Below are 20567 nucleotides of genomic sequence, written 5' to 3'. Positions count from 1 at the left end.
TCTTTCATAACTTTTCCTTCGATTGCAATTATCGCATAAATGCATTTTAATTGGACATCAATATTTGCAAGGGGATAAAACGGGTTCTATTCTCACTAGAGTTTACAGAAACAAAAGGGAGATTGAAATATTTACATGCACATCATTCAGTAGTATATCCTCTAGGCTCAAAGTGAGTTTCTGATTGGTTGGAGCTGATCTACTCAGGTCTTACTTGGAATGCAGGAAATTTTCCAGTTTTCATGCAAGGACAGAAGTGTTTTCGTGTGGAATTCCTGCATGCATTAAAAACAGACCCTCTCAATCTCTACCTGTGCTATCATCTATCGTGCTACCACTACATTTGCTCATCTTCCATTCTTGGAAGTCCCAGGCTAATAGGCCAAGAAGATGCCTCTGTTGGGTACCTCGGCTGCGGTCGTGCCACATTGTTCGGAGCCTCCTGGTCTTCTGATGGTTCAGGGTCTTCGGCGGGGGGTGCTTCTAGGAAGAGCTTCAGTTCCAGTGGCTGTCTTGCAGAGGGCTCAATGACTGTTGGTTGTGGCAGTGGCTGCTGCAAGGGGAACACTGTGCTTGTTGTCATGGGAGATGGCTGCATTGGCTGCTGCGATGGGAAAACCGTGCCTGGAGAGGGAGGAACGGGGAGAGGTGATCCAGTCGCGCCATGGCCCCAACCTGGACTCCCTGTCGCACGCATCCTCAGCTCGTTTTGGAGGTCAGAGATTTCGCTGCGTAGCGCACCATTTTCATCCTGCAACTCATTCCTTTCCATCGTAACCTGTTTGTGGGAGAAAAAACAATGTTGGAATGAGTGTTGCATTATGCATACGACAAGTTAGCAATGTAAATCATCAAGCACGCCAAAGAAAGGGAAATGGTTCTACAACTGCAACAAATCAACAGTTTTTTTTTTCCATAGCAAATATTACTTACATAATTAGATTCATTCTGGAGGGTGCTGTTTTCTTGCCGGAGAGATTTTACTTGAGAAAGCAGATCTCTTAAGATCCGGGTGGTGTCAGTTAGTATGCATGCCTTCCCATTACTCTGCCTATCCGCTTCTGCAGAAGGTTGTTGTATTTGATCAGATGCTAAATAGCAGCAAATTTAAGCAATGATGAATCCAGTTGCTAGTAATACGAATTATATAATGACATTCAAGAGAGAGATATGTGGTTTGTATTTCTGCGCAACAAGCTATAATAAATTTCCAATTCAGACACATAGAACTGACGCAATGCCTTGTGATCAAAACAGCTTACCTAGCATATTACCCAGCTCGCCGAACAGATCATTGAGATGCCCGCGTTTAAGCTTCTCCCTCTCAGATTTGTGAACCTTCCTCGGGACCTTCTTCCGGCACTTCTTGTCAGAGATAGGCCTGCACAAGGTTTCAATGGGAACTTACAACATTAGCAACAATGCACAATTCTCAACTTTCATTTCCTCCCAAATGGAAAAGGGATAAGAATTAAATCGACATGCAGAGATAACAACTAAGTCAATAAACCTGACGACAAATAATTTGCCAATACCACTATATAGCTCTACGCCACCAACGGCGTCTAACGCAGTATGATTGGCAGGCTTCCACATTTACTATTGCAGGGTTGCTGCTTGAGTAGTGAGCATCATCACTAATTCTGTAGATTCACTATGGTATGATGCCTAACAAACAAACTGCGCCTCGAGACAAATCATGAAACAAAAATTTTAGCATCCCCAGAGCATCTATCTCTTTGCTTCCTCCAAGAACAAGAACTATCCCCCAAGTCCCCAAACGAGACAACCAAGAAACTTCAGTCACTCACCCATGGACGAGCTTGTCGGCAGCGGCGGGTCTGATGGCGGTGGCGACGTCCCCCCTCTCCGACGGCACCATGGCCTCCTCCAAAAACCTCCCCCTTCCGTTCCCTGCTGAAAACCAATCGACCAAGAAAGAACCCATCAGCCATCGATCCACCCAACCCAACCCGACCCCCCCAAATTAATCACCCAATTAACAGCGCAAAACATCACAGCAAACAAGGGCAAACCTCAAATCGATCGAGGGGGCAGAAAGAGAACCGCGTGGGCGCGTACGAGGAGGAGGAGGAGGGCGAAGATTGAAGAAGAAGAAGGAGAGCCGCGAAGGGAGCAATAACAGCAAGGGGGAGAGGGCGGCGAGGCGAGTCAAGCGCGGGAGGGGCACGACGCGGCGCGTGGCGCGCGCGTTGCGGCGGCGGGTGGTTTCTCACTGGCACGTGGGGGCCACGGGAGTGAACGGGCCCACCTGTCTGTGGGGGTCGGTGGAGAGATCTGGTGGTGGGCCAGGAGCCACGTGGAGGGGCGCGTGGCCGGTGGCGGCCTCTGGAGGCGGGAGCGCCGGCCTGGCGCGTGCCGGTGCGTGGGGTTGCGCCACACGCCCAACGCACGGCGCGTGCGTGCCCCGGTGCGCATCAACTATCCCAGTTCCTCCGTAGTTTTTTTTTAAAGGTGGTGTTTGGATATCGGGACTAATATATTAAAAATATTAAATATAGACTAATAATAAAACTAATTATATAAATAAGAGCTAATTCACGAGGCAAATTTTTTAATCCTAATTAATTTATAATTAGCACATGTTTACTGTAGTATCACTAGATTAATTAGGCTCAATAGATTCGTCTCGTGAATTAGTCTAGGTTATGGAATGGGTTTTATCATTAGTCTCTATTTAGTACTTCTAATTAGTGTCAAACATCCGATGTGACATGGACTAAAATTTTAGCCCCTAATCCAAATACATGAAAAGATTTAGATTTTAAATTTTTTAAGTATAGTTTTGAAAATAGGCACTTTTTTAGAAATAGATATTTCTTCGATATATGAACACAAAGTTAGTGATATACGATGATTTATAGTCGGCAGCGTTGTGAAGTTTGGCATCGAAGTGCTCGTGATCATCTCTCACGCAAAGTAGTTTTGCAGTTCGATTGTTTCACTTATGCTTATCCATATCGCTTATAGGTAAGAAAATCTTATTTATGATAAATGTTCTGTATACTTGTCGTTAGCGTTCAAAAGCAAATAGTGTAAAATAAATTACGATGACAAACCCTTAAAATCAACTCTGAAATTAAATTTTAAAATTTAAATTTTGGCTTAGAAGGGTAAGCATAAGTAAAACAATGGGGATATTGGTGACTGGATAATGGCTATGCATGTCACACCTTGCTGTCAAGCCTAGTACTACCATTTGGCTAAATATGTTGATTTCTTCAAAATTCATATAAATTATCTGGACTATAAACAGGGCATTAAAAAGACCTATTTTTTATTGTTTGGTATAGAGAAAATATTTTTTGCGATGATGCATTCGATGGGCGAAAAATAAGAGAAAGTAAGTATTTACAAATATGATTCAATAATTATGGGTCTTTCATCTTGTGTTGGTGCTTATTAATTTGTGTTGCTTTATGTTAAATTGGTGTGTTTTGTGGTCTTATTAGATTGTGAGCGCTTTTGAGCGATTTGACGTAATAATTGGCTATAGCTCATTGAGTAAAGGCCGGAAGTACATTCCATTATATAAAAAAGAGAAAGCAAGTATTTACAAATACATGATTTGTAATGCGATACAAGCTGCCATCAGTTGGCCAATTGCTGATAATACGCCAAAAGACATATTAGCGTAAAAAAATAATATATGGTTAAAACTTTTACATATGTGTTTTTAATGATTTAAACTCCGATATTAAAAAAAGAAGCCATAATAAAAACCTTAAAATTAATTCTAAAATTAAGTTTTAAGATTTAAATTTTGGTATGAGCATATACTACTATGTCCCAGAAAAAAATTAAACTATGAGTTTGAATCTAAACACATCACATGTGTGTGTCCAGATTCAAACCTAAGGTTTAATTATGTTTTTTGGGATGGAGGGGATACGTTGTAAGACAAAAGATGTGGCCCACGAGCTTTCACAATGTTATAACAAATTATGATTCACGCATTTCTCTTGTTATTCAAATCTTTTTAGGAAAACCTCTTTTACAAAAATACATTTAGACTCGATGATGAGTTATGAATGATGGAAGTGTAAAATATAAATTGTTAAATTATTATTCATGCATCCATTATTAGTTTTCTCTGGCAGTATATATTGACTTGTTGAGTAAACCTTGCTACATAATTCCTGCACGCAAGTTTTGTACATTGCATGCGCAAGATGGTGTAAAGGCTAAAGATTGTCTTAGGGACTTCCAGTTATTACAAAGTAAAGGTGCTTCTATTTCTTGGTTGCAATATGTTGCTGGGACTATTATTTAATAATAAAATAACTATTTGTTAACTGATAATCTACAGTCCGTCACTTCTATTTTTAGGGTTAAAAGTGTGAGGCGTCATGGAACCCGAATTTCCATCAAAGTATGAAAAAAAAAATAATATGAGGCTTCTAAACCGGCATAGTACATCTAACCATCCGTTTGGTTAGCCCAAGTTAACCATCTAACCATCCGGCATAGTACATAATTCCTGCACGCAAGTTTTGTACATTGCATGCACGAGAGTGAATACATCTAACCATCCGTTTGGTTAGCCCAAGTTAAAACCATTTAGAATAAAATCATTTTGAATTTTGGTAATTACTATTAATACGGACACATAAGCAAAACCCTCCAAAAAAACAGGTGACTGGCAATAGAAAAATTGTTTTTCCCGGTAAAACAAAACACTCCGACAGACCAATACCCATTTCAGATTTTCAGTAGAGAAATGCCTGCAACAGACGAACTGCAAGTTGCAGCTCCATCAAAATCGAACAACATTTGTATAACTGAATCTCAAAAGGACAGCCTCAAATAGCACTAAAAATAAATCGTTCGTCTGTTACCAACAGAAAAAAAACTATTACATACGTAGCTAAATTTGATTATTGGTCACCTCGGTTCAGACGATCAGAATACTAGAATCTTATGGATCTCAGTTTCATTACAGTGCGACACCTCCTTAGAGCACAAATGCACCAAACAAGCAAGATTAGAGGCCAGTTTGAGCATTCTCAAATTGTCGCACCAGCTAAGGCTAGACAAAACTGGCTAAAAGAAATACGGTCATGACAAGCCTTGCATACATGAACTTTCAAATCCAAGCCATTTACATCAAAAGATGAAACCTGTGGTTGAGATTGTCAAGACTGAGGCAGCCGGTTTTGAAAAAGATTTATACCTGCAGTGCAATTTACCTTGAAAAGAACTGGCAAGGCCACATTGCAAGGGTGCTAACTTTTCGGAAAACTCAAGCTGCCAAGAGTTCATTCCTGACTACAGTGGCTATAAGTTTACAGAGGAGGTAGATGATGCATACCCTTCATATGTAATTAAGTCATGTCTTAGGTCTTGTTGGGAGCTCAGTGGAAAAAAACAACCCAGCATATGTAATTAGCTGCTCTTGCTTTCAACAACCCAGTATTGTTTAACCGCAAAGAGTATCTTCTCAGGCACATGAGGGCCACCCTCATGATCAGTCAATCTTGTCTGCCACCTCATGGCGTTAGCTATTTTCTCCACCTTTACAAGAACATCAACCTTGTCACGGATTATAACTGCGCCCTCTGGTCGTAAGATCCGGTCCATTTCCAATAGTATATCTTCAAATTTACACCTGTTTTTTGTAAATAGAAAATATCAATTAGGAAGATGTACCAACTTAGGAGCACATTCTTGTTTTTGCAATGTATGACATTCTTACTTATTCTCATATAAGCTGAACACAGCGTTAGCATGTATGAGATCATATGTCCTTGGATATGTAGAAAATCCTTCACACCTGTACAAAGAATAAAAAAACTATGGTCAACACATATACCTATGTAACAAGAAGCAACCAATGCTTTTCAGATTTCAACTGATCAAAGCTAACAGTCAGCACAGTCAAAACAAACACATATTTACAATAGCAGAATAACTAACAGACTGATTTTATTATTATGCAACTTCACCATGAAGAGCTTGAACTGATATTGGCAGAGCTAAAGTTCAATCCTATCCTTCAGTCTCTACAGAAGTAAATAAATTGATCCGTTTTTGACATGTTTCTGAAGCAAATGAAAACCATTAAAAAAAATAGGTTTTCCATGTTGGTAAAGTAAAATGTGTCTCCTCTAAAAAGCAAAAAATAGTATGCAGAAACAATGGCACGAAGAATAACTGAATAAGTGAGAAAAATAGAGTGCAATGACCAAAACATGAGTCCAGGAGAGCAATACAGAGAAGCATTACATACCAATCATGATACATTCCTATTAATCCCCGCTCGTAGATTACACCTAATGTAGAAGTATCTGCAATGGTTGGAACAACATTCATGACCCACAGCTTCGTGGACTCCAATGCAGCAGCAAAACTACCAAGGCCAGCATTCATGTCCATTATGTTACGGTATCTTCCAGTATCAAGCAAGTTATTGATCTTTTTGTAAGCGTTAATATGTTTCTGCCAAAGTTTATTGTCATCTTGATATGACTGGACTGAGAACCCAGGTACAAAACCATGGGTAATCCTGGGAGGTACTGCATTGAGTCTCTGGGGAAATGGCTCTAATTGACCACCAGCAACCTCTGTCATGGTTTTAACCTCGGGAAGGGGAGTTACACAGACCTCCATTTTCTTATACCTGTATTTAGTGAAGGAAATTGAATTCAGAAGAATGTAAGTGCTAGAAAAATGAAGGCAAAAAAAAAAGATCATATAGATTAAAACGGCATATTTTTTTGTGGAGGATGTCAGAAAGAATGTCACTCACCATACATCATTGTCATATGCCAACTCACACTTGTCAACTTTTGGATTTTCTTGTTTCATGGGGCAGGATTTGTCGTTTATTCTCTTTCTCCATATAGCAATACCATCCTTCTCAGAAATCTTATTCCAACAAAGAAGTTCTGCAAATTGTTCTATTCTTCTCTGCTCACTTTGAAGATCATCCTTTGTTCGTTGCCATCCCTTATAGTGAATCTTCCAGCCAATTGGTGGGCCTGAGAGTACCCAATACCCTCCAGGCCTTAGTACCCTATCAACTTCCATCATGTACATTCCATCTGCAGAACCAGAGCAACCAGCTTGCTTCAGATGTGTAAACTTTAAATGAGAACATTTTAAACAGTAAGGATTCTAAAAGTGATTTTACCATTTCCACTCCATGGAATTAAACACCTTGAGCAGTGGGCCATGTCAAAGACACGTGATGGGAATGACAGTTTCATTGATCCGAGAACACCTATATATGCGGGAACACCTCTCTCCAGTGCAAACTGTACTTGAGCCTCATGATTATCCCTTGGTGCAAATGACATGGTCAAAACATTTTTCTTCAACAGGTAAGCACCTAGACTAGCAACCTGAACAAAATTGTGGCAGGAAAAAGCATTAAAAGATTAAACTCCGTAACATGATAAGAACAACAAAAACTAATGCTTGATTGCTCATCTAAGTTTGCATCTTTAGAGTTGAATCCTTTACGTACCCCACAACCAGTGTCGAGTGCTGTTCTCACTTTCCCATTGGCTATTGGGATAACAGAAGCAAGATGGTCTATATACTTGTCTGCACCCTGAGGAAACTGTGTTCCACCACCAGGAAACCTGAACACTTTACCCTCGTAGTGAACCCAATTCTGGATAGCCTTCTCAACCGTGAGGCTCTTGTGAGGGATATTTGCATAATGAACATAATCACGGCTCTTTGGCCAATGAAAAGGAGCAGCATAACCCTTTGGTGCTGGAACCAGACAATAGAGCTTATCCTTTTCAGGTGGGCAATGCCTCTCCCGATATATCATATTATCCCTAGGGAAGGTCATTGCACGCTTTTGCTCCTCACAGGGAGTGTAATCTGTGTACTGTGCATCACATGGCTCGAAAGTTTTAACCTCAGTACTCCCAGTATCATTAGGAAGGTCTGAAGCACTATGATGGGTTTCAAAATTCAGGTTTGGAAGAACCACGCATTTAGTCTGTTCGTTCACCACAGCTGCTATGCTGTCTCCTCTTCCGAAACCACTTCTCTGCCACACACCCAAGAGATAGAAGAAGGAACAAAGGCCAAATAAAACAACTACAGATACAGTGGTCCTGGTCCTGCTCTCAGTTGAACTCCGCGCCATACCTCACTGTAAGATAAATACAATTAGATTCAGTAAATGTGTATAGCACAAGTATGGACAAACCGACAAGTTACAAATAAGAGTAAATTTTAGAACACCCCTCAATCTATGGTCAAAGTTGCAGAAAACCACATGTATAGATTAGAGCAAGTTTAATAGTATAGCCAACTATTAGCTCCAAATCATCTATAGCCAATGTAATAGCCAATTCATACAATAGTTGCTTACTATACTATTAATATCTGGTCCTACCTGTCATACACACATTACGTTTTGGAGTCCGTGCTGCAGCTGGCTACAAATCTGTAGCCCGCTGCTGTTCTCTCTCTTCCTTTATCTCTTTAAAATATGTTTATAGCTGGCTTATAGCCTGCTATTGTACCTACTCTTAAGCAACGTTGACCATAAAACATGGGGTTCTGTGCAATTTACTCTAAAAAATAACTCTGAAGTTCATCATCAATGGCATACATTAAGCAAGGAATGGAATGAATTCTTGATTTCCGCTCCTTATATTTCCAATGAAACTTACTAATCAAGCCATCAGTCCATTATACAACTGAATTATGTTCAACCAAAAAAAAAACATGCAGATATGTGCAGAAAATATGTAAGTACCGAAACTAGCAGAACTAGAAACGAGTCCATGAACCTCTCTATGTTGCCAGCCAAAGGCATCAATACATTACTACATTCTGCAATTGAATTAGATTTGGTAAGGAAAAAAATGTACAGCAGAAACTATCACTACCGAAAATTAAGATAACTTGTTCCAAGTTAACAAGAAATGTTTTAAATCGGATTATGTCTTCAACAACACAGTATCTTTGCATCGTTTCATCCTACCAGCACCGACTGAAGTCAAAAGAGCACGTCCTATCCATTCGATGCAAACACAGATCATGGATTAAATACGCCAAAATTTTGCGTATGCGTGCGCGCTACCTGGACGGAGCTCTCCTCGGCGACGGGCGGGGAGGAGAAATCAGGCGCGGGGATCGAGCGCGCGCGGACCGGATCGGGAGATCGGGGCGGCGCGCATTAGCTCAGACCCCCCAGGATCGATCGAGAAGATGAATCAGGCAGGTGTTGGTTGGTTGATTCGGCCTCTCTCAATCCCCCCTCCCCACCGCACCGAAAATATCTCCTCTCTTCTCACTCTCCCAACCACACGCGGAGCAATGGGCTTGGCGTTCGTCGGAGCGAGCTCGCCAAGGAGAGCGCACTAGCGAGGAGGGAGAAAGTGGAGAAGAGGAGAGAGAGAGAGAGAGAGAGAGAGCGACAGAGGAGGAAGAAAGGGTTGCGCTTGCGCACCATGGCATGTGGGCCATGTGTGTAAGCGCGTCGCGTCCGTGGGCCGGAGGTATAGTGGCGATGAAAATAGATGGACCGGATGTTGTGGGCCATGGCCCAGTAAGTGCTTCTTCTTCCTCCGTAGTAAGTTTACTTTAGGTCCCTCAATTTGTCGTCGAGTCTGGAATTCATCCCTGAACAACAATACCAGATATGACGTGTCCCTCAACTCTCAAAACCAGTGCAAATAAGATCCTAATCTGTTTAGATGACGATTTTAACTGATGTGATGTATACGTAGCGTTAACAAAGTCACAGAAAACCATGAAACCCGCTTGGGCTTCATCGTGCCGGAGTACTTTGGAGTTCTGGTGCTCGAGATCGTCACCGACGAACGAGCTCTCTGCATGTTCCAGGAGATGTTTAAGCTGCCGTCGATTGAATTGATATATCAGAGCAATACTCCCTCCGTCCCATAATATAAGGGATTTTGAGTTTTTACTCGTACTGTTTGACCACTCGTCTTATTCAAAAAATTTGTGCAAATATAAAAAATGAAAAGTTGTGCTTAAAATACTTTGGATAATAAAGTAAGTCAAAAAAATAAATAACAATTTCACTTTTTTTAGTAAGACGAATGGTCAAACAGTGCAAGAAAAACTTAAAATCCCTTATATTATGAGACGGAGAGAGTATATCCGAAGCACAGTTAACCATCAAATCAATGAACAGTTAGATGTAATATATGATGCTCTGAATTGGTTAGCTATGCTTCGGATATGTTGCTCTGAATTGATATTTGCTCGTCGACTGGGGTGGAGGTTGCTTAACGCCGTCGACAATGGCGTTTCTTCTTCTTCTATACTAGTACCGAAGAATTTGATGCAAATGATGCCACTAGGTTACTGTTTGCTTGGGCTGGTGTGCAGCAATCCTAACCCGTCGGACTGGCCGAGCATGACAGAGGTGGTGCAGGTGATCTCCCGGTCGGCGGCGCTGCAGCCGGATATGCCGCTCGTGAAGCTGATGTTCGTGTGGTCGCCGAAAGGAGGATGTGTTGATAGGACTACCCTTGTCCGCTGCTGATGCAGGAGTTCTTGCCGAGGCCGATGATGTGGAAAGAAGAGGGAAAATGACGGGACATCCTATGTTTTTTCTAACTTTGTCGACACCACTTAGACGCCACGTTAGCCGAAAACGCTTTGAGGTGTTCTAGTTTTGGAAGTTGAGGGATGCGACCAGGGGCGGAGCTACATTGAAAAGAGGGGGTGCCCAGAAACCCGGTCAAGAAATTTTTTAGTTATATTTCATCTATTTTCACCGTATATGCGCCCTCTTCAACCCAAACTCAAACACTCATATCAGCTTAAACTCGACCTAAAGCAGAGTAAAGCAAGCAGTGCCACCCCCTCCCCATTTCGTTCTAGCTCCACCCTTGGATACGACGGTTTAGGAATTAATTTTGAACTCGGTGACAAATTACGACACCTAAAGTGGAGAAACACCTAGGTATTCCAGCTAGCTCCACAAGGTGGTGGGCTAGACAACCTGGGTTCGAAACCTCACCCCTTCTATTTATTTGATATTAGATCCTTCCATAACATTCACGTGTTTTACGACACCTAAGGGTGTGTTTAGGGTGTGTTTAGTTCACGCCAAAATTAGAAGTTTGGTTTGAAACGATGTGACGGAAAAGTTGGAAGTTTATATGTGTAGGAAAGTTTTGATGTGATGGAAAAGTTGGAAGTTTGAAGAAAAAGTTTAGAACTAAACTCGGCCTTAGTTTACGCCAAAATTAGAAGTTTGGTTAAAATTGGAACGATGTGATGGAAAAATTGGAAATTTGTGTGTGTAGGAAAGTTTTGATGTGATGGAAAAATTGGATGTTTGAAGAAATAGTTTGAAACTAAGGGCCTGTTCACTTTGATGCTAAAAAAACCTTACACATTTCAAAATTTTGGTATAGTTGCCATTTGCCAAAGTTTTGGCAGGATTTCTTATATAGTTACCAAAATTTGGTAGCAAACTAAATGTAGTTATTTTTTTTAGTAATTTTACTAAAATTTGGTAAGATTGAAAATAGCATCAAACTGAACAGGCGCTAAACTCGGCTCAACAGGAGCCATAACAGGAGCCATGCCGGCGCCGTGATTCCACAGTCTGCGTGACCGCATCGTACATCGACGGACGTGTGCTCCTGTGGCCGCTTCGATCCTCACAATCACAAGGGGAGGAGGTACAAGCCTACAAGGTGGCCAGGCCACGCATCGTGGATTACATAGAGATTCGTCCTGTGGCTAGTTAATTACTGTACTATAGTTCAATGCGTGTCATTTGTGAACAGTTAACTGTTCTTTCGGTTCTAACTTTATCTGGCAGGAGTACATGACAAATGCACCTTCTTAACTTCACTGTTTCATATTTGATTACCTCCGATAGCAAAAAGTGGGAGGTCATTACAGTTCATACTCAAAGAGTGGGTGGGTAAAACTACTAGTATTAGATTCTCTGCAATCTTTGGTAAAAGCTTGTTTGTTCTGTACTTGAGTGTCTTTATGAACATCATAAACTTAAAGACACATCATAAACTTTCCATGTAACTACGAAAGCAGGAAAAATAACAGTGCTATTTTTTTTTTGAATTGAACTGTGCTGCTGCTTTAATCACGGTGTCATCATTACTCTGATAAGATCAATATCTTGTCTCTGCTAAGATCATGATCTTTTCCAGCATTGTATCAATTCCTTGTATGCTGCATTGCTTAACTTAGAAGTAAATATTTGTTTGTTAATTTATTTGCTGTGCCCTTTCTGATAGAGTATTCCTATAGACCTAATTTAGTGTCATGAACCAGCACAATATGATTACTCCTTTTCTAATGGAATCCTATTTTGTAGATTGCTGTCCCGGACAAAAGCCTCCCATTATCAATTTCTGGGCACTTTAGCAAGTATACATATATTTCAAATAGTGACTTTACCAAGTATTTGAGTTAGCACTTTAAGAATCTCTTCAAACAAAAGGGCAAACCATTGATAATTCATTCTGTTACCTTTAATTTCCCCTCCTTTTTTCTTTTGCAGCTTGCTAGGAAGATTTTGTGGGCTCCCTAACCCACTTAGCAAGAAGCAATCTTTACATAATCTTCCATCTCTTTATAATGATTTTCTTCTGGTTTAAAATTTATGCATCTAAGTGCTGTGTTTATTACAAATTTGAAGCTAAGGTGGCCTGCCTCCACTTTAAAAGGATTCAGTAGCTACTGTTTTCTCTCTTTCTTTTTTCGCTTTGGTACCAATAAAACGGCCTCCTTAGACCATGACCAGTCCAACACATACACAGCTCCAAGAAGCTACAACCGTCGTTGGATCCTGAAAATGCTTTAAGATTCACCATTCTTTCCATTCCTGCACCAAAGCTAGGAGAGCAACTAAAGCATTGGGATGCATGGCAAGTAGCACACATAGAAAATTGTGAGGAAAGAGGCTATTGAAACTTGGTGCACTTCCTTTTAAGTTTTGAATGCTCCCCCATCTTTGGTGGCCTTAGCTTGGAAGAAGATTCAAAGAGAAAAGTGTGTTTCAACCAAGAACAACAAACAACAACAAAAAAAAAGATAGAAAAGCAAAAAAGCCTCACTTGTTTCACTCACCACTGTGCCTGCTGCTTTAGTGTTGGGGGTTTTACTGCAGACAGTGGCCAAGAAGGGGAAGATAACAACAACAAGGAGCTAAAGCAAGTCTTTGTTTCTAGCATACTGTTGCTCCTCCTATCCCCTACAAATCTACAATTGCAACTTTAGGTTTTGTCTGTTGGGAGATAAGTACCCCCCCCAATTCATGACTTTGCCAAAATCTGCCTCCCTCAAACTTTCAGGTTTTCAGAACCTTCCATTGACAGCCTTAGGCATGCTATGCTAATATGCTGTGCTTGGCTTCACTTGTCCCTTTGTGCTTTTGGACTCGACACTGCCTGCCCCTGCTATATCTAGAGACAAGACATCACCATGATTGATCATTGTACAAACCATTCTAGCTACAGAGAGAGCCAAGGTAGAGACTTGTTTGTCTCCATCTGAGCAGCAGCAGCAGAAGCCAACATGGTGCAGCACACAAGCCGTCTCGACCTTTTCTTGGTCTGCACCGTCGTCGTCGTGGTTGTGGCGCTGCACCACGCCACGGCGGTGCACGGCCTGACGAGAGCCGAGCTCGTCCTGGCTCCGGCTCCGGCTATGGCGCCGGCGCCGGCGCCTCCGGCCAACAATGTCGTCGGCGTCGACGCGGCGAAGGAGCGGTTCGCGGCGACGACGGCCGCGGCGCAGACGAGCAAGTGGCGAGTCCGGCGAGGCTCCGACCCGATACACAACCGGAGCTGATGATGATCATCATCATCAGAACAAAATGCAACTTCTTCGGCAGCTGAAGGTGTTGGTTTTTGTGGATTTGGTAGAGACAAAACTTTTGTGTCCAGAGATGATGAGAAGAAGAAGAAGAAGCTCATGAGGATTCTGGACAAGATTAATAGATTATGTGCTCCTCCGGTTTAGGAGATGATGAGAAGGTGGACAAGATGATGACGGGTTTAGTTTCTTTGCGTAGCCAGCTTAGGACAGAAGCAGCAGAGGGTTGGTTCAGTGTAATACTGTAATGTAGGCCATTCAGTTTGACTGTAATATAGCAAATTCCTCATCAGAGGCTAAGAACAACTTAGGATGGATTCTTATTCCCCTTGCACATTCATTACAGCTAGGTTTCCTGAACACATTATTGTTAATCAGCTTTGCTTGGTTGTTCATTGAGAAAACTAATCCTGCCTAGTCCTTGGCCTGAACACTAAAGCAGGGGCTATTCTGAAGCCGAATCCTGTGTGTGGGCGGTGTGTTTGTCAGCTTCTGAATACCCAAAGCTCCTAGTTCTGCTTGTTGCTTTTCTAGCCATATTTCGAGTTGACGAACTTTCTTGGAATCAGGGCGAATTGTTCGTGACTATAATAGGATTGTTGTGAGCAACAAGTCATCATCATCCGTGATACTTCATTGCCAGAAGAAAAGGAAAAAACAAACAGAGAGCATCTAATGAAATTCCGTGAAAATCTTAATTTGTTTCGGTGCAAGTCTCTCATATTTTCTCTGGACTGTAAGCACTTTATTTTCTCCCTCTAATAAAATTCCGGCAGATCTCCTGCCGTCGTTCTCCTCAAAAAAAAAAGAAAAAAAAAGAAGTGAACATGTTATATAGGTTCCATTATACACAGGTCATTTTAGATTTTCTTTAAGCCACACTACAATGCACTATACTGGTATTACAAATTAATCTAATCCGTTGATCATATCTATTATATTATTAAAGGAATAGAAAAATGAGCCTCCACGTTCGCTCTCATGGCTTATAAATTCTCACATTAATCGGAGAAAAAAAAAGCAGAGTCCATGTAGAAATACAATTTAGAAATAGCTGAAATTTGGAATTAAAAAAATAAGGAATATTAGAAAAGGAGACTAGAGTCCATATAGAAATACAATTTAGAAATAGTTGAAATTCGGAATTAAAAAATAAGGAATATTAGAAGAGGAGACTAGAGTCCATATAGAAATACAATTAGGAAATAACTGAAATTCGGAATTAAAAACAAGGAATATTAGAAGTAGAGTATAGAGTCCATATAGAAATACAATTAAGAAAAACATATAAATTCGGAATTAAAAATATATATTAGAAGTTGAGTATAGAGTCCATATTGAAATTTAAAACTAACTAAAATTTGGAATAAACATAATAAAATTAAAAGTAGATTTTAGAGTCCGTATAAACATATAATTTACAAATAACTAAAATTCTAAATTAAGAAAAATATTGGAAGAATAGTTTAAAGTCAATATAGGAATACAATTTAGAAGTAACTGAAATTCGAAATTAAAAATTAAAGAATGTTGAAAGATGAGTTTAGAGTCCACATAAGAATACAATTAGAAAAAATAAAAATTCAAAAATAAAAATAAATAATATTGGAAGAAGAGCATAGAGTCTATATAGAAATACAATTTACAGAAAATTCAGAATTAAAAAAAAAGAAATATTAAAAGACGAGTCTAGAGTCCATATAGGAATATATATAATTTACAAATAACTAAAATTTGATATTAAAAGTAATTAATAACTAACATGTATATAAAATATAATATGAATATTACACATTAGTAGTTTTGTAAAGTTATTGCAAAATTTAAAATTATGTTATCATTTTAATATATTTGAATAATATAATGAGAAAACATATATACTATTATATGAGAGAAAATATAATGATACTAGCCGCGCAATCTGCGCGAGCCACTATGCTAGTTCTACAAAAGGGATCAAATCTTATTATACCACCACCTCAATTAACAACAATAAAAACATAAGAGGGTATAATAGTCCACATTAATACAGATGTGTGGAGGGGTAAATTTGTACTTTTGAAATATAAGTTGGAAACCACATAAGGAGGTCATGCGCTATGTCACATAGAACGTGGAACTTAAGTGTGTTCCTCGTTCCGGATTGAGAAGCGGGAACTATGTGGAATTTTTGTCCCGAAAATGGATGGAACTTGTCATCCTAGTACAAGGTATGATGGAGTAACAATAGAGCGGTCTGATAAAGAAATACAACACGATGGAGCGAATGATGGAAAGACAATCCAAATCAAGCAAAATCTATAATTTGATTAACTTTCACTAAATTTGAACTCATCTGGATGGGACAAGCGCTGTTGTTGCTCCCTCACTGCTCGCCAATATCATGTTGTGTATGTACGGGCGTCAGCACCATCATGCAGTGGAGACTGGACAAGCATTGCTCTTGTCGCGCTGTGCGATGACCATGAAGAGATAGAGGGGCATTCCAAATAACTTAGGAACACGTTCCAACTAACGTTCCATATTTTAGGAGGAGGTATACCTCGTCGTTTTATTTTTTTAGAAAATAATGTCCTGCATTCCAGTTTCTCAATCCATCCATCCATTAACTTTTGTGACTTAGGTCATGCGCTGGCCAGGGCTGGTGCACCTTGAGACTAGGGCAAGAAACCTTGTCAATTCAAGGATTTAAGCGCCAATCAACATTACAGTGTTTTGAGCACCATTCTAATGGGCACTCTGAACTGCGCAAATGACTATTCTGAACTGAAATACTTGGGTACGATCCTTTGGAGAAATTCAGCACTGTTAACGACTTAATTAAGAACAGAACACAGCATGTGGAGAAACTAATCAAATATATGTGTTTTAAAGATAATCATGGGGAGTGTCTAACATTAATTACTTGTGTTCTTGCTGCTCGATGTTGACTATATATATTGATTTGTTCAGTATAGTAATAGCTTGCCTGATTTTGTCTGTTCGACGGAGGAGAGAGGGCACTGCCGCTGGAGTTGAGCGCACGCGGGAACGAAAGGACCAGTGACTGGTCACTATAAAGAAAAGAACTTTATTGGTAGTATATTATGAGAGCTAAAATAGTACTCCATCCGTCCCTAAATATTTGACATTGTTGATTTTTTTAAAATATGTTTAACCATTCATATTATCAACAACTTTTGTAAAATATGTAAAACTATATGTATACATAAAAGTATATATTTAACAATGAATCAAATGATAGAAAAAGAATTAATAATTACTTAATTTTTTAATAAGACGAACGGTTAAACATATTTAAAAAAAGTCAACGACGTCAAATATCAGGAACAAAGAGAGTAATTTATTAATATAATGATTAGAAGTTACTTTATCTTTTATTTTTTTCAACTAAATCCATCTGTAATCATATCATCTATTACGCCGGCATCACTCATTTTTCATCAAAAAGCCAAAAAAGAGGAAAAAAAGTTTAGTCATTGCTAAATAACAAGTATATATATCCCTCCACACTTATTTTTTTTGACAATAATGTATCTCCATATTTCTACTACCGCTAACTGGGGTGGTAGTATAAATAGATCGGAATCCTTCGATAAAATAAAATTAACACTTCAGATTGTTTTCGGCTACTAGTAGAAAGCACCGTAGCGAGGCTCGAAAAGAAAAAAATAATGTTGCAATTATCTCTAACTATATATTAATAGAATATATTACGTGCCCTTATAGGGCCTGTTCGGCAGGCCGATAGCTGCAGCCGTGGCTGCGGCTGCGCACAGTGAGTGCGGCACTGTTCGTGCCGGCTGCGGCGCAGCTGCAGCCCGGGCAGCCGAACATGCCCATAAATTAATGGTTTATATAGTAGTATTCTACTAGCGGTAGAATACTACGGGTGATTCTAATTTTATATAGAAATGTATCCAGCCAAATTTCAAACGTACTATTCCATCCTTAAAAAATGAATTCCTAGCCACGAACTCGAACATATATGTTTCTAAATTCGTAGGTAGGATTAATATTTTTTTAGACAGAGGGGTACATACATTACGTGTAAGCTGACATAATGCACGCATCATGATCACGTTGGTTTTCATCACAGGGGAGCCGCCCGTATGTCGGTTACATCTCCCGTTCTGCTGGGATTAAAATAGCATGGACACTCCGCCCACATGTTCCCACCGTCATTGCGACGTGGACACTTTCCATGAGCTTTATTTGTTATGGTTCTCTATATAATATTCTACTATTAATAGTAGAAGAAATAGTTTGAACGATAATTATTTTTCTTACTACTCATCCCATTTATTTTTGTGAAGTATATCGATTTATTTGGACTGTTTAGAAAGTACCCGTTGATATCTTATTTTATCGCTACAATTTGGGAAGTATCGATTGGCTATTTTGGTCCCAAATTTTGAAGTACCCAATTCTATATATTTGTATTATTGAAGATTATATATACCCTCTAATATTTATACCTTCAATTAATTAATTGAGACGATAGTATAAATAAATGTTGCCCCTTACATAGAATCAAATCAACAGTTTATATTGATCTCTACCACCTTCATTTTAAAATATAGCTATATGTCTAGTATAGTATTTTGTCTTAAAATAATAGGGTGAATAGCTAATTCAGTCCCTCGGGTTTCACCGAAGGCTCAATTTGATCCTTTAGGTTTCGTTTTGTCCATATAGGTCCTCTAAGTATTTGTTTTGGATTAAAATCATCCTTTTACCCACTTGATGTGCCATATGGCTATTTTTAGTCAACATTTTTATTAGAAAATGTCCCTTTCGCCTTTAATTTGTATACTACACTATAAAAGAGAAAAACAAGATGAATAAACAATATTGCAGATGTAATTTCTATTATTTTAATATGTGCACATGAAACTTAAGCCTAATGGCTATCTATACAATTGAAAGTACATAATTTATTTTTGTTTTACATAAGTACTATGCATTATCTATAAAAAAAATCATTGCATGCAATTTTTTCTAGTGAATGAAGGAGTATAAGCGTTATTTATTAAGAGTTGTTCGTTATGTTTAGTCATGTGGCTTCTAAGTGGGTTTAAGGATAAGTTTAAACTAAAATAAAAACTTGAAGAACTAATATGGACAAATTGAAACATTAAGGACTAAACTGAGCCTAGAATAAAACTTGGAGGATCACTTTAGCTGTTCACCCAAAATAATACTATTTCTTTACAAGCATTCTCCATTTAAATTATTCATCTATTTTTATCTTGTCAATCAATCACAACATTTCTCCAATAATTTCTACATAATTACTTCAAATTCGATGAAGTAGATGAAAAGAACAACGCGAGTGATATTAACTTATAGCGGATCAACAAATCTGCATGCCGGAGAGTTGTACAGTACGTATATATGGTCACTTTCGGCCGGAGTAATTAATTAATGGCGCCGTGCCGACGATCAACCGACTTACATAGATGGGCCAAGTTGACCACCGTGCCGACGAGGCGACCACCACGACACGGCGGCCGGAGAGCAGTGGAGCAACCGTCGTCGTCTCTATTGCCCTTGTCGGAAGGGAGAAGATGGATCCATGGATGACTAATTAGCAGTGTTTTTTTCGGTTCGTGGGCAAAAAGGAGTGTTACTTTGTGTCCCTTTCTCTCGATTAATTGAAGAATAGAAACAGTTCACGAATAAATCATTGTAACAAACTCCCTTCGTTCATAAATATAAATAGACGAACACGGTTATTTTTCCTTTTCTTTTAATAACTAAAATAAATTTGGGCAACCACACACATCCACGAGTCCATGATCTTAGTTACATGTGCACAACATTATTAAGCTTACTTATGCTCGAGAGCTTTCGTAATTCAGACTGATGTATCGTGTTGTGAGAACAGTATACACGATTATATAAGTACTCCACTGTAACTCGTTCTCCACGCACGCACGCGCACGCGCATCCAATCAAACTAACCTATGAAATAATAATAATAATAATAATAATAATAATAATAATAATAATAATAATAATAATAATAATAATAATAATAATAATAATAATAATAATAATAATAATAAATAATGCAATATTTGTTATGTCAGCATATTGTGGCACTACATGATACTCGCGCTCCAACGGGCCAACAGAAGGTACAAGCAAATGCATCAACCATTTAATTCATGGCTACTGATCGATCATAATTAATTTAGACACATGCCGCATATATATATCAGCCTAATTAAAGATTCATTCATACAGTGACAGTGATTAAAGGTTCGCAAAATTTTGATGCCTATATGGAGCTTTGGCGCCTTAAATGCAAAACTGTTGCATATCCAGGCTAACGGTAATGGGAATTAATGAGAGCGAAAGATGACGATCTAGCTAGCTAATTAAGCTGCTCATATATATCTGTGCTCCACGATACTCCACGTCACACTCCAACAACAAAATGTGTGTTAGCCTAGTCGTTCAATGGTCCAAATTAAGTTATGCATTTGAAACGTGGTAGGTGTACAAAAATATATATCCATGACTCCATGTAATTTAGTATGATATACTTCCTCCGTCCCATAAAAAATCAACCTAGTACTGATATAACACATTTTAATACTATAAATCTAGCCATACATTTTTATAGAATGGAGGCAAAGGCAGCAGTTGCCAACCCAGTTCAGATCTGAATTATATTGTGGCAGCCAGGCAACAAGAACCGTACATGTACAGGCATGTGTCATATCTTTGTTAAAAGC

The 20567-nt window shown here is 39.2% G+C and overlaps 3 protein-coding genes across 4 annotated transcripts; 1 reads left to right on the top strand and 2 right to left on the bottom strand.

The window, feature by feature from the left end:
• Position 1: 1 nt before the first annotated feature.
• On the bottom strand, positions 2-2145 carry LOC4332972 (transcription factor BHLH062-like). 2 transcript variants are annotated; one of them, NM_001417799.1, is made up of 5 exons: positions 2037-2145; positions 1812-1914; positions 1263-1381; positions 934-1061; positions 2-778 (listed from the first exon to the last, which is right to left on the bottom strand). In NM_001417799.1, the coding sequence occupies exons 2-5, from the start codon at positions 1880-1882 to the stop codon at positions 338-340; spliced, it is 759 nt and encodes a 252-aa protein (NP_001404728.1). In that variant the 5' UTR covers positions 1883-1914; positions 2037-2145; the 3' UTR covers positions 2-337. The 2 variants fall into 2 exon arrangements, with proteins under 2 accessions (NP_001404728.1, NP_001404729.1); NM_001417800.1 differs by having other exon boundaries at positions 1812-1917; positions 2037-2144.
• A 2654-nt stretch (positions 2146-4799) lies between these two features.
• On the bottom strand, positions 4800-9358 carry LOC4332971 (probable methyltransferase PMT2). Its single transcript, XM_015777390.3, has 7 exons — positions 9074-9358; positions 7490-8134; positions 7154-7364; positions 6770-7064; positions 6251-6640; positions 5717-5794; positions 4800-5629 (listed from the first exon to the last, which is right to left on the bottom strand). Exons 2-7 carry the CDS (start codon positions 8126-8128, stop codon positions 5407-5409), a joined length of 1836 nt encoding a protein of 611 aa, XP_015632876.1. The 5' UTR covers positions 8129-8134; positions 9074-9358; the 3' UTR covers positions 4800-5406.
• Positions 9359-13268: 3910 nt separating this feature from the next.
• On the top strand, positions 13269-14220 carry LOC107275488 (uncharacterized). The gene has a single exon (XM_026024445.2). It carries the CDS (start codon positions 13522-13524, stop codon positions 13795-13797), a length of 276 nt encoding a protein of 91 aa, XP_025880230.1. The 5' UTR covers positions 13269-13521; the 3' UTR covers positions 13798-14220.
• The last annotated feature ends 6347 nt before the right edge of the window (positions 14221-20567 follow it).

This window comes from Oryza sativa, chromosome 3, assembly GCF_034140825.1.
Source record: "Oryza sativa Japonica Group chromosome 3, ASM3414082v1".
Taxonomy (NCBI): Eukaryota; Viridiplantae; Streptophyta; class Magnoliopsida; order Poales; family Poaceae; genus Oryza; species Oryza sativa.
The sequence above is the reverse complement of the archived record's forward strand: the minus strand, read 5'-3'. Positions and strand labels throughout refer to the sequence as shown.